We start from the raw sequence: 14,573 nt of genomic DNA on the forward strand, positions 1-14,573 counted from the left end.
ACTATAGATCTAATCTCCACCCACCCTCTTTAACCTCTCCTTTCTTCTTGAGAATTCACTCAAGCTACTCTAAACTCTTTATCTCTAACTAAGACCCAGAAAACCCCCCCAGCTATCTGACTTTAAACTAACCTAATTAATATGGATTATCAAAAGGATAAAGAGGAAGGACTCACAGATTTATTTGAGCCCTTATCTAAAGCCTGGGGTTGGTCCTAAGTGTACCCAGAGTCGCAGATGATCAAACCTGGGGGTTTACTGTCACCAAGTGGATTTCTCCCAGATGGATTTCAGGCAGATGGTCTCTGTACTTCAGGGGAAAAGCAATATACTCTAGGACAAATTCTCAAACCAAGGAAGCACTAATCTTTCCACTAGATTAAGATTTCCAAGGGAATATTGCCAGAGCACAGATCCTCCTTCCAGTTCAGCCAAAACAGGAGAGAGAGTTAAAACAGTCAAAACCCCAGAATCTTTCCCTCCAGGGCTTGAATCCAAAATCCCCTCTTTTCCTCTCACAGCTAATCCATGAAATTTACTCTGTCCCTTACTTAATTCCTACAAAGAGTTGTCCTCACTCCAGACCCAGCACTTTATTCCCTGGACCACTTAGCTGCCCCTATCTGCGTTTATCAATATTCCTAAGTGCTGCTTCCAGATAAATCTTTCTAAAGAAGAATTTCTGAAGTGATCATCACAAGTAGAAAATCCTCATTCCAGCAACAAAGGTCATTGATAATCTTCTGACTGTATTCAAAGCTGGCCCTCTATCTACTAAGTCATGCTGCCTCTCAAAGAATAAGAATAAGAATATACTTGATTATAGATGACCTTTTCTTGCTTTCTAATGATTTCATAGATACTTGACTTGGCTTCTCCAACTAGAATATAGGATCTTCATGGTGGGGATCGCTGTTTTCCACCATGTTTGTATTTCCCATAGTGTAAATAGCATAATATTTAGCAAATACTAGTTGAATGAATCAATGAATGGAGAATGGTTTTTATTAATTATTAATTAAATTCATTAATTTATTTATTATGTTTATTTATTATTTATTAATGTATTTATTAATTGAAGAATGAAGAAACCGACGAGGTTTCTCTTCATCTTTGTCTCTCAAGTAACAAAAAGTGGATAGAGAGCTGGTCTTAGAGGCAGGAAAACCTGCACTTAGGTCTGGTCTCTGATATATAATGGCTTTGTAGCCTAGCTCTCAATGCTCTAGACAGCTCTCTAAGATGCTGCCCGCCTTGGTCAAAGGAGTTTCCTCACTTCAGAATTTCCTTTATCAATAAAAATCTTAATCCGGTCCTTAACCTTATTCACTCTTTGCATTACTAATCCATTGATATACACTAGAGTAGAGATTTTGAAGTCACAGTTCTTATTTTTTTCTGTCTACCTCTCTCCTACATCCCTCACTTTTCTTATCTCCCTATTTTGTCTTTTATTCTCTAAATTGCCTTCCCACGATCTCTGATTCTTTGTGCATTCTCTTCCTAGAGAATTGTAGGCTCCCAGCTTTCTCCCAGAATCCAATATTTTGGGCAGTCGCTGAGTGGGGGACAAGATCTCACCCAGGATGGGCTTGTAGATGTGGCTGTAGGAGCTCAGGGACAGGTACTCCTGCTCAGGTGAGAAAAACCTCACTCCCTCCTATCCTCTAATGCCAAACATTCTGCTTAAGAACACCACTAATTTGGCTCCCCAAACTTAGTTGACATATTCTCTGCCTTTGCTTTCTGTCCCACAGAACACGGCCTGTTCTCAAAGTTGGCATTTCCATGACTTTTATGCCCTTCGAATTGGCAAGGTCTGTGTTTGACTGTCAAGAACAGAAAGTCACCAATAAGGATGCAGGAAATGTCGAAATCTGTTTTACTGTCCAGAAAAGCACTCCAAACTATCTGGGTGAGTCTCTTAACTCCCTAAGACTGAGTTCCTCCATCCTTATACTCTAGTCATGTTTCATCTAGGAAACCTGCCTCATTTCCTAAATGAGATGTGGGAGTTCTAGGCTCCCTGTGTCCTCTCAGTCTTCCTGGATATCTCCATTATCTCTAGGGGAGGTAGAAAGTTCTCTGAATTATGACCTGGCCTTGGACCCTGGGCGTCTGACTCCTCGTGCCATCTTTGAGGAAACAAAGAAGCCAACACGGCATCACGTTAAAATTGTCATAGGGCTTACAAAGTTTTGTCAGAGCTTAAAGCTGTTGTTACCGGTAAGCCTGGGGTAGGTAGGCTGTCTGGTTTTTAAGAGGTAAATGTTGCCAGAAGTATTTTTGGAGGACTGACAATTGGTGGGGCTGGGGAGAGAATGTCTTGCAGATGATTTGAAAGCTTAGTGTCAAAAACTGGAGATCCTGAGGGTAAGAATATTTGATTTATCTAGGTCTGTGTGGTGGATTCAGTGACTCCTATCCTTCTTCGCCTCAATTATACCCTGGAGGGAAAGCCTGTACTGACATCTGGGGGGCTCCGACCTGTACTGGCCATGGATTCTCAGAAAGTCTTCACTGCCTCAGTGAGTCTAGGGGGGGAAATTGCTACAGAGTGGTTGAGAGAAAGGATAAGAGTAAGCAAGATGCCCAAGTTCTAGGAAAGCAGTAAGACCTGGAGGGATTAGAATACTACTATTCCCTCCCCTTCCTTTTCCCCGTACTACAACCCCCCCCCCTTTTTTAACAGTTACCCTTTGAGAAGAACTGTGGCAGAGATAGCATCTGTCAAGATGATCTCAGGATTATGTTCAGCTTCCTGAGGTAAAAAGCATGGCCACCCCTTTCCTCCATCTACCTTCAAGGCTGCTATATTCTAAGATCTAAGGACCATAAAATCATAGCACATTAGGGTTAGAACAGACTTTTAAGGTTGTCCAATCTGACTTCCAATTCAATAGAGGAATCCAACACACATTGCTCAGTATTTTGCGAGGCACTGAGCTATTTGTTGAGAAACACAAAGACAAAACCTGAGAGGTAGATGCTCTTATTAACCTCGTTTTACAGATAAAGAAATTGAAGGAAACAGAAGTTAAGTGACTTGCCCAGGGTCACACAGCTAACAAATATTTGAGGATTCAAAGTTAGATGTTCCTCATTTCAATCCAGCACTCTATCCATTGTACCACCTAGCTGCACATAGTACAGAAAGGAGAGTAATATGAGATAAGGCTGGAAAGGTAGGTTTAAGTCACATCCTGAAAGGCCTTGAATGCTGGATTGGGGAGTTTGGATTTCATTTGGCAAATGCCAATAAAGCATTGAAAGTCTTGGAGAAATGCAATGATGCTCTCAGACATTGACATATGAGCAAATAAGCTTTCAGCTGTGTGAAGCAGCAAGACATGTCGATCTTCTTAAAGAGAGAGGGGGGGGGGGGGGAATAAGGAGACCAGTGAGTAGATTTTACATTGTTTGTGTGAGATATAATAAAGACCTGAGAGGTGAGAATAAATGTAGAAGACACAGTAGAGGTGCCATAGAAATTCCTGAGGCAGAATACATAGGACTTAGTGACTATGTTGGGTGCAAATGAGAAGATGAAGTCAAGGATAACCGAGGCTTCGAACCAGAGTGACTGAGAATATGGTGGTGGCAGTCATGGAAATAAGAAGAGGAGCAGGATGTGGAGTAAGATGAAGAATTTGATTTTTGGAATGACTTTTATTTTATTTTTAACCCTTACTTTCCATCTTGGAGTCAATACTGTGTATTGGCTCCAAGGCAGAAGAGTGGTAAGGGCTAGGCAATGGGGGTCAAGTGACTTGCCCAGGGTCACACAGCTGGGAAGTGTCTGAGGTCAGATTTGAACCTAAGACCTCCCATCTCTAGGCCTGGCTCTCAATCCACTGAGCTACCCAGCTGCCCCCTTCGGAATGACTTTTAAAGCATGCCTAATAGATGGTAGTTGGACCTCTGAGTAGTGATAAAGGATGCAAAAAAAAGCATAAAGAAAGGCACTCATAAATTCAGGAAATAGATTCTAATCCCAACTCTACCATTTACTGCTTAGAATCCTGAGCAAGGCAAACCATCTCACTGGGTCTCAGTTAGACAGCTAGGTGGCACAATGGATAGAACGGCAGGTCTGGGGTCAGAAAAATCTGAGTTCAAAACTAGCCTCAGATGCTTACTAACTGGACAAGTTGTTTAACCTCTTTCTGCCTCAATTTCCTTTACTATAAAATGGGAATAATAATAGCACCTACCTTTCAGTATTGTTGTGAGCATCAAATAAGACTTTTGTAAAGCTTCTTCCCATAGTCCCTGACACATATTAAGTACTTTAATAAAAGCTTTCCCTTGAAGTTGAGTCCTGTCTTTCTTTTTGTGACCTCATTTAGGGATTTCTTGGCAAAGATATTGGAGTGGTTTGCCATTTCCTTCTCCAAATCATTTTACAGATAAGGAAATTGAGACCAACAGTTAAATGACTTGCCCAAGATCACACTACCAGTGTCTTAAACCATATTTGAATTCAGGAAGATGAATCTTCCTGACTCTGGGTCCAACATTCTGTTCACCAGTCACCTAGCTGCCCTTCCTTACCTTGAAGATGATCTCTAAGGTCATTTCTAGCTTTAAATCCTACAGTCCTAGGACCCCAAAAGATGGCTTTAATTGTTCGCAAATTCTTGTGCTGAGCAGAAATTTGCTACCCTGTGATTTTCAACAGTTGCTCAACAATGAGCACATCTATTGTCTCCTTTACATGACAACCATTGCTGTTTTTCAGACATTCTGTTGTCTCCCCTTAATTTTCTCTGAGTTAAATAGATCAACTTCATTCAACTGTTCCTTAAATGACATAATTTCTAGACCCAGCCCCATCCTGGTGACTCTCTGGATATACTAGTTTGTCAGTGTTCTTAAAAGGAGATGCTACAGTAAACATCACACCCCTTAAGGTCCTCTAATAATAAGTGGGGCTATTTAATATACTCCTTGATCTGGACACCATGCTTCTCTAAATACACTCTAAGATTACATGGGTTTTTTTTTTTTTTTTGGTAATCAAGGAATTGCTCACATGAAGCTGGGGATTAATTAAAAGCTCTAGGTCTTTTGTGGAATCTAGGTGGTACAGTGGATAGAGTACCAGTCCTAGAGCCAGGAAGACCTAAGTACAAATCCAGCCTTAGCTTTGTGATCCAAGGAAAGTCACTTAACCTTGTTTACCTCAGTTTCCTCCTCTGTAAAATGAGTTAGAGAAGGAAATGGAAAACCACTCTCGTATCTTTGCCAAGAAAACCCCAAATGGGATCATGGAAAATCAGACACAACTGAACAAGAACAAGTCTTTTACATATGAAGTGCTAGTAAGTTTCAGCTCTACCATCTTGTTCATGTACCATTGTTTGTTTTTTAACTGAAGGACAGAACTTTATATTTATCCCTATATATATATATATATATAATGTATTCTCATTAATTTTGACTCATTGCTCCACATGGTGGACATTATTTTGCATTGTTACCTCTTAACAGTTTTCAGACATCTATTCTGTCTCCCTTTAGTCTTCTCTGAGTTAAATAGACTCATTTTATTCAAGTGTTCCTTGAACAATATAGCTTTGAGACCCAGTACAACCCTAGTACCCTCTTCTGTTAGGGTAATAGCTATTCTTATCAGTTTGGTTTCAAATGATGATTTGAAAAGCATGTCATCTATTTCTTCAAACAAATTGTTTACTTCCTGTCCTACTCATTGTTTCTCCCTTGTCCAAGGTTCTTTAATCTTCTCTTTAAGCTCATGTTAACTCATGACAAGTCTTTATTTCTGACTGACTCCCACATTAACTCTGTAGCCTGAAGACTCTTGTAGTTGGGAGCTCCTTGGTAATGAGTGTTGCAGTTAGAGTATGGAACCAGGGTGAAGACTCCTACAGATCCAAGGTCACATTTTGCTATCCTGTAGGCCTGTCCTACCGGCGGACATCACAGATACAGGTATTTCCAGTTGATCTTTCTTCAGCTCTTTTCCTCTAGACGACTGTCTCTCATATGTTTCTGATTTCCTCCCTTCCTTAGAATCAGTCACCTCAAAGTTTGCTTCCTGTGACCTGTGAGTCAGGAATAGCTGAGGATAAGAAGCTAAGAAGCACCCTCTGTGGTATTAGTCATCCCATCTTTCGAGGAGGAAGTGAGGTCAGCAATACCATCTTTCTCCCCCCCACCCTGTAGTCCTTCCCTTCAAATCTCTTCTCACTTTCCCTCTTTTCTCCCTACTCAGCTCAACTTTAGTATAACATTTGATGTCTCCCCAATGGCTTCCTTTGGAGACAAACTACTCTTCAAAGCCAACATGACCAGGTGAGACCAGTGCCCTTGCTTTCAAAAACCTTATCTCCTGCTAATTGGTGGATTCTACCCTCTGCCAACTTGTTGTTGGGCACACAACCGTTATCTTCAGCCTTCCCTTACTGGGCCTTCTTCTCTTCTCTCCAGTGAAAATACTACACCCAAGACGAGCAAGGCTGCCTTTCAGTTGGAGCTACCTGTGAAATATGCTGTCTACATGGTGATCATCAGGTGTGAGCTCTCTCCCTCAAGCTCCTAGAGGGCTACAATTGTAGCCTACCTTCCCACCCTGCTCAGACTGTCCATAGCTGCAGCACTGTATGTATGGGCTTGTGGCTCGGAGGTCATTTTCATACAATTCTCCTCCCTGGTGCCTATCGATTGCTCAATGTTCCCTGACTTCAAAAGGAATAGATTTAGAGATATTAGGAAAAAAGAAATCCTGTCTTCTGGTTCCCAGTTTCAAGAGAGAAGTCATAGGTTTCCATATTCTCTTCGGGTTCCTAAACGGAGAAAAAGACTGGGAAAAAGTAGACATGTACAAATTAATGAATGTGGCTTCCATTTCACACTCGTGCTTATTCAACAAATATTATTAATTGTGTTTTGCTCAGTGGTGGAGAAAGGATAGTTCTTGCTCTTGAGGTGTTTACATTCTAGTAGTACCACTTATGTTCCATCTGTTTTTCAATCCCTTCTTCCATTAGCCATGAAGAATCTACCAAGTATCTCAATTTTTCAGCCTCAGAAGAGAAGAGCTCCTATGTTGTGGAACACAAATACCAAGTGAGAGTTGGGGGCTGGGGACTGGTGGAGGAACTTTGGGTTTTGAAAATAAAACTAGAGATTAGAATAATGATGCTGGAGGCTTGGAGGAAGCAGGCAGTGTATGAGATGGGGTAGACAATTGGTCCTGGGAAATAACAAGGAGTAGTAATGGACAAATTGGAATACAACGATCCAGAACAATTCTGAGGGACTAATGAGAAAGACTGCTACCCACATCTAGAGAAAGAACTGTTGGAGTAGAAGTGCAGATGAAAATATATAATTTATCACTTGTTTATTTGGCTATATGATTTGGGGTTTTGGTTTTACAAAATTATTCACTTACAAAAATGAGTAATATGGAAATATGTTTTGCATAGTAATACAGGTATAACCCAGATTAAATTGCTAGTCAGCTCTGGGAGAGGGGAGGAAAGAAGGGAGGGAGACAACATGAATCATATAAGTCTGGAACACTTATGTGGAAATTTGCCATTAAAAGTAATGGAGAATTCATATAGAAAGCTGTGACCTCTTGGTCCTAATATCTTAGAAAGAAGTGAATGGTTGACTTTGAGGGAAGTTATCCTCCTTGGTTCTGAAGAAGAGCATTTGAGGAAATCTAACACTCCACACTCTCTATCTGCAGGTGAATAATCTGGGTCAACGGAATCTTCCCATCCAAATTGACTTCTGGGTACCAGTGAAGTTGAACAAGATAATCATTTGGGATAAGCCTATGTTTAACTCCTCTCAGGTACATCAGGACTGATTTCCATTTCCCCTAGCCTCACCTTCACACCCCTAGATGAAATCTAAAAGTCTCTATCTCTGTTTCCCTGCCAGGAACTGTCTTGAACCATTTTGTACACAAGAATTTTTGTTTCCTTTCAGATCTGACTCTGGAGTCCCCCAACTTCATTGATCTCACTCTTGACAATCTCTCTTCTTTCAGAATTTCTCTTGCACTAGAGAGGAAAAAGTCCCCAGAAATGCTGATTTCTTTGCACAGCTCCAGAAGGCTCCTGTGCTGGTAAGGATGGACCTCAAATCAACTATAGTGGCAGCTGAGTGCCAGGGCCACATGCTGCTCCATTCACTTGCTGTTACTCCTTTTTCAGAGCCACATTCCTGATTAATTTGGGCAAATTCAAGCAGAGCACAATAGTGTATTTTCTGATCTATCCATATCTTTCTGATCCAGTCACTGCTTCTTCCTCCTAGAATTGTTCCATTGCTGTCTGCCTGAAGATATCCTGTGATATCCCTTCCTTCTACATTCAGGAGCAACTCAGTTTTACCATCAAAGGCAATCTCAGCCTTGACTGGTTTAGGCAGGTATGGAGATTAGTTAAAAAACAAAAACTTGGCTGTACCCATTCAAGATTTAGATTTTTCCCTATTCTTTTGTCTGTGTCCAAGAACCACTGGTTCCATCTCATTGTCCCCCACTCTCTCATCCTTTTCTCTCCTGACAGACAGCATATAACAATCTATTGGTTACAAGCGTGGCTAAAATATTTTTTAATGAATCCAGATATGCCCTACTTCCGGGACAGGAAATGTTTGTAATAGCCCAGGTAATTTGTCTTTATGGTACATCCATGGAATCATAAGATCATAGATTTAGAGCTGGAAAGGACCTTAGATGTCATCTGATCCACTCTCTTCTTTGAACGGATGAGGAAACTGAGGCCCAGAGAAGTTAAATAACTTGTACACCTGGCAGGGACAGAATTTAAATCCATATCCTCTGACTCATATGTACCACTCTTGTCTGTGTAGAAGGGTATAAATATTCCAAGAAAGGAATGAGACTTGGGTGGAGAAAGACCTGCTCTCCAGGGAACTGGTATGGGAAACAGGGTTTGAGGCCCAGGAATATAGAAAAAGTTAATGTTTGTTGGATTTTGGTGGATATGGGGGAGCCCGAAAAGAGAGGAATTGTATTAGGCTAATAGATTGGATTCCAAAGAAATAAAGTTCTACCAAGAAAAATCAGAATTAAGATAGGGAAGCCCTCAGTTGTGGACCAGAAGAGATTTGAAGGATAAAAGAAAAAAAGTTACTGTGATCTGTTTTGTTAATTGGAGTTTCTTTTTGCTCGATATCACTTCCTTCCAACTGGCATCCAGACAGAGACCAAAGTAGAAAGATATCAAGTTCATTCTCCTATTCCCCTCATTGTGGGCAGCAGCATTGGGGGACTGGTGCTCCTTGCACTCATCACAGCTGGATTGTACAAGGTGAAATTTCTCACCCTCCTGTGCCTAACATCCTCCTTTGATCTATCAGATTTCCCCCCTCTTCTTTCTCTCTCTTTTAAGAATATTTCTATCTGATAACTTCTGTTTTGGTATATACAAACCTTCAACATATTCTTTTTTTTTAATATTTGTAAAACTTTATGTTTTTAAGACATTTTATTTTTCCAATTACATATATAATAACAATCTTCAACATACATTTTCTGAAATTATCAGATCCAAATTGTCTCCCTCCTTCTCATCCCTCCCTCCTCTCAGAGATGGTAAACAATTTGATCTGAATTATACATATATTATCCCAGCATATTCTTAATTAAATACCTGACCCACAATTTCTAATTCCCCTAAACAGTTGTAGCACCCACGGGCACCTCACAACTCCCAAATGGTTCCCCCCAAATAAGTTATTCCAGAAATAAAGTATTCAGAAACAGCTTAAAACTATAGTTTGTGGTCTAGTTCACTAGAGGATGCTATTAATTCAAAGCAAAGGTACATAAGGAAATTACGCTGTCAAGAAATAATCAAGCATTTCCTTCATAATCTTCTTTTATAAGTAGGAGAGTGGGCATATATAGAATATGTAGAGAGACACGTAGGGAACTCATCTGGCCAGGGTATGTATGTTTAGAGAGCACAGAGGAAAAACTCCACAGTTCTCTATTAAAGACAAATGTGACTAGCGTGCACCCAAATAAAAGTAAGGACTACTTGTGGCCAGGACACACTGATAGAGGGGAAAGTCATGTCTGTATCTACTGGTGATGTTATTTTCCTGATCTCTCTTGTCCTCCTCTCTTCTCATCTCATATTCCTTTCTGTCAGGTATTGCTTTTTCCAAAAATAGTTGCCAAATGTGACTCCATTAGATACGATGATATGAGGTTTTTTTTCTGCTTCCAATTTCTGTCTTGCCTAAACCAGATGCTCCCTTTTCTCCATAGGAGGAAATGTAAGGGTCTGCCACCTCTCTTTTATTTTAAAGCCCAGAGACGGAAGCTAGAGTTCGTTTAAAAAAGCAGTTGCTTCATGCATGGCTTGTCTCTCTCAGAAGGAGAATCCATCAGTTCTCACATCCTTGACTATAAAATGTTTTTCTTCTTCAAAAGGAAAGACCTTGTTCTAAGATCCAAGCTCTTTGGAAGACAGGAAAGCAAGTCAGATAAATAAAGCCCTCAGGTCTTTAGTCTATTTTTAAAAATCTCTAAGGGGGCAGCTGGGTAGCTCAGTGGATTGAGAGCCAGTCCTAGAGACGGGAGGTCCTAGGTTCAAATCTGGCCTCAGACACTTCCTAGCTGTGTGACCCTGGGCAAGTCACTTGACCCCCATTGCCTAACCCTTACCACTCTTCTGCCTTGGAGCCAATACACAGTATTGACTCCAAGATGGAAGGTAAGGGTTTAAAAAAAAAAATCTCTCTCTGCTTCCCCTGCAACAAGGGAAGGGTCTCTGTCCAGAGCCACAATCTGACTTGGGGTTAGAAATTCTAAGTAATTTCCTTTTAATGTCTGAGTGCTAAAATATAGCTGTTTCAGCAACAGTTTAGAGGTTGCTTTTCCAACAAACTACCAAGAGTTTTTTGGGTCTGGACATTATAAGCCCCAAGTTTTTGTCAATCCTATGATTCTTTTTGTTTTCACATTCATTTGCTTGAGAAAGGAAATATGCATTTGTATAGTTTCTGTTATGTTTTAGGCAATGTGTAAAGTGCTTTTTACAAATATTGGGTGAACTGAATCTCATAACAATCCTTGGAGGTAAGTGCTATTATCATGACCATTTTACTGTTAAAGAAGCTGAGGCAATCTGAGATTAAGAGGGTCACCCAGGATCACACAATTAGTAAGGTTCTGAAGCAGAATTTTCACTCTGGTCTTCCTGACTGTTGGCTCAGCACTCTATCCTTTGGCCAGCCTAGCTGCTTGGGAGGAAAGGGCAAAGGATGCAATTCCGTGGATAGTGCTGCTTCTGCCATTGCCTTCCTTCCACTATAGCTTGTTTCAAATTACTGCCTTTATTGCGTATATGTAGCTAACTTCAGCACTTTCTAGACTTTGGGTTCCATTTTGTATAATTAAGTAAAACAAGAGCAAGGGCAAATACTTATAATTACAATGAAGAGCTTCAGTAGTTTTCTGTTTATTAAAGAAAGGACAGGAGCATAATATATAAATCTTACATCTGAATTTTGCCTCTCTCCCAGCTTGGATTCTTCAAACGTCAGTACAAAGAGATGATGAATAACGCTGATGACGCAGGACTAGACACAGCCGCCTCTTCTGATGACCACTGAGAGATTTTTATTAGACAAGTGCACCTCTTCTTATTCTAGGACGAATTCACTTATTTTCTTCAGCAGAGGACAAAGATTTGCCATAGGCTTGTCCTCTTATGGAGTAAAATATTTTACTTCCTGCTGATTGGTTATTGAATGAAAGAATATGCTTGAATATCTCACATTAAGAACCACTTAGTTTTTCTATTGTGTGTGCATATTTATGTGGGTGTGTGGCTGTGTCACTCTTGACCCTAGGGGGCTGAAGTTGGCAAAGCCCTTCTGATAGGATAAGAATTGTTCCTGGTTCACATACATGTACATTAAACTGCCATTTGTTCCTCCCTTTGGGGTTATGTGTGTCTTTGGGTATGGGACAGAATGTGGAAAAGTGGGGTAAAGCCTGAGTACCTACTCTTCATTTCCCCCCCTTTCCACATGGGAATGTAGGCCTCTGGGGGAAGATGGACAGGCTGAAATGGTAATGGCAAAGCTGGTGAGGTGAGATGGATGTCAGAGGCAGAGAAAGACCTAACTCGTCATGGGTGAGACTTGTTTGTTTCACTTCCTTTTTTTGTTGTTCATTTTATCTTTATTTTATTTTAATAACAAATTTTCACATATGTTTTCCAAAGTTATATGATCTAAATAGTCTCCTTCCTTTCTTCCCTCCCCTGTCCTGGAGCTAGATGGAACTCCATCTGAGTTATACGTGCATTATCACACAACACATATTTTATTATTGTTCATTTTTATAAGTGAATGATCTTATCAAGCCAAAAATCATATACCCAAATAAGCAAGTGATAAATCATATGTTTTCATCTGCATTTATACTCCAGCAGTTCTTTCTCTAGAGGTGGATAGCAGTCTTTATTTCATAAGTCCCTCAGAATTGTCCTGGATCATTGTGTTGCTGTTAGTAGCAAAATCTATAGCATTTGATCACTCCACAATGTTTCAGTTACTGTGTACAATGTTCTTCTGGTTCTGCTTACTTCACTCTGTTTCAGTCTATGAAGGTCTTTCTAGTTCTCTCGGACATCATCTTATTCATCAGTCCTTACAGCACAATAGTATTCCATCACCATTGTATACCACAATTTGTTCAGTCATTCCCAACCAAGGAACATCCTTTTAGTTTCCAATTCTTTGCCATGCTTGGTTCACTTTAAATGTCACCATATGCAGTTCAATGCTGAATAAATACTTTGGCAGGAAGGTGGGGGTGTACCTGGAATCAAGCACATTCAAAGAGTGGGCAAAGTGTTATCAGGAGATCATGAAATGCATGGGACCATGCCCAGGGAGGGTCCTTATATAAACAAAGTTCTTAGAAAAAGATATCTGATATTACTGTGCCCGACAAAGTCCCACTTTCCCCCTGCCACTAAGGAAGAACTAATGCGAGAAATGATTTTTCCTTTAAATAATCTTTCCCATCAGGATTAGGGGGAATGCATTTATTAAGTGCCTACTATGATAGTAGAGGGTTGGTCTGGGTATAATGGAGAAAGAGTTGATGATAAATGCCCAGAAGGTAGAAGGAGGGTGAGATGGATTCCCCCCTCAGTCTTCTTCAAATATGTCTCTCCACTAACCCTGCCTTTACTCCCCTCTAATAACTGATTTAATGGATGAACCTCTTCCCTTGGGGACAGAGAGAGAAATCAGGTCTCTCCCTCTTCCACTATGACAAGGAAGTCAATTTAGGATAACTGACAATTTTATTCTAACAAATTGTGGTTAGGGGTAAGATAAAGATGGCTGAAGGTTGGGGTCTATTGGACAGAGGGTAAAGGAAGTCCCTGTCTGTCTGAAATATCTTTTTCCCTCCCTCAAGCTTGCCAGCTGGTCTCTAAGAGGTTCAGGTTGTGAGCCCTGGTCTTTGTCCCAGCTGAGCCATTGTCCAGGCCTGCGGTGTCACAGGAGCTGTGCGAGATCTTGTTAGGCTGTTCTTGTTCTTCTCAGGTTTCTGCCACACTTCTTGGTATCTTTGGGGGGGAAGTGGTGGTTAAGTTCAATGAGGGATTTTGTATGGCTCAGGAGAGAAATCTCTGATCAAACTGTCACCTTTGCTGTCTCAAGATAGAGAGATCCAATAGCCTCTCCTTGGAATTTCCTCTTCCCTCCAGATTCCAAGCCTCCTCAACCATCCCCTGCTGTGGATGAATCTTTGCCTTTCTTCCAGGCTCTGTCCTTCAAAGTCTCTGGATTATTCCTCTGTCACACTATTTGTCAGGGCCTTTACATTTACATTTAATCACCACAGCTACTCTCGAGGTAGATGCTATTATTATCTTCATTTTATAATTGAGGAAAATGTGACAGAACTTAGGTGACTTGCCTAGGATCATACAGAGAGCAAGTGACTAAGGTCAGATTTGAATTCAAGTCTTCCTGAATCCAGGTCCAGGAATCTATCCTCAGTATCATCTAAATCCCTTTTAGTATTTACTGAGTTGCTTAAGGGGTATCCACTTCTTGGAGATGCAGGGAATTAAAAAAAAAAAAAACCTGTCTTATCAATACTAATTATTAGTTCCAAGATAGAAGAGCCATAATGGCTAGGCAATTTGGAGTTAAATGACTTGCCCAGGGTCATACAGATGAGAGGTAACTGAGGTCAAATTTGAACCCACAACCTCCTGTTTTTGGGTTTGACTCTATCCACTGAGCCACCTAGCTGCTCCCAATGCTGGGTGACTGGGTGATTCCAACATGATGCCCACCTTTTGATCAGCTCTCCTGTCTCTTCTATATTTGGAGGCCAGGGACCATTAGACAGATGAGTGCAATAAACTTTAACTATCTGATTCAGAGCATTCCATGGCAGAACTGACTAATTCCTTTACAATGGACCTATGGGGATTTGGTCCCAGGGAACTGAGGAAACTGACCACTGCCAGCAGTTACACCACAGGGGAGAAGAAAGGTCTAGTTGGCTCCTGGAATAA

The 14,573-nt window shown here is 40.7% G+C and overlaps 1 protein-coding gene across 1 annotated transcript in view; it reads left to right on the plus strand.

The window, feature by feature from the left end:
• Positions 1-11,956, plus strand: part of LOC100016871 (integrin alpha-M) — a 28,014-nt gene extending 16,058 nt beyond the window's left edge. The window contains exons 15-30 of the mRNA XM_007497979.2: positions 1,508-1,638; positions 1,758-1,915; positions 2,069-2,226; positions 2,397-2,528; positions 2,693-2,766; positions 5,814-5,955; positions 6,037-6,153; positions 6,239-6,318; positions 6,454-6,537; positions 7,014-7,092; positions 7,724-7,831; positions 8,030-8,107; positions 8,299-8,412; positions 8,553-8,654; positions 9,210-9,320; positions 11,545-11,956. Coding sequence (XP_007498041.2) covers positions 1,508-1,638; positions 1,758-1,915; positions 2,069-2,226; positions 2,397-2,528; positions 2,693-2,766; positions 5,814-5,955; positions 6,037-6,153; positions 6,239-6,318; positions 6,454-6,537; positions 7,014-7,092; positions 7,724-7,831; positions 8,030-8,107; positions 8,299-8,412; positions 8,553-8,654; positions 9,210-9,320; positions 11,545-11,634 — 1,758 coding nt within the window. The 3' untranslated portion in view covers positions 11,635-11,956. The remainder of the gene's footprint in view (positions 1-1,507; positions 1,639-1,757; positions 1,916-2,068; positions 2,227-2,396; positions 2,529-2,692; positions 2,767-5,813; positions 5,956-6,036; positions 6,154-6,238; positions 6,319-6,453; positions 6,538-7,013; positions 7,093-7,723; positions 7,832-8,029; positions 8,108-8,298; positions 8,413-8,552; positions 8,655-9,209; positions 9,321-11,544) is intronic.
• The last annotated feature ends 2,617 nt before the right edge of the window (positions 11,957-14,573 follow it).

The sequence above is a fragment of the Monodelphis domestica genome, chromosome 7, assembly GCF_027887165.1.
Source record: "Monodelphis domestica isolate mMonDom1 chromosome 7, mMonDom1.pri, whole genome shotgun sequence".
Lineage (NCBI taxonomy): Eukaryota > Metazoa > Chordata > Mammalia > Didelphimorphia > Didelphidae > Monodelphis > Monodelphis domestica.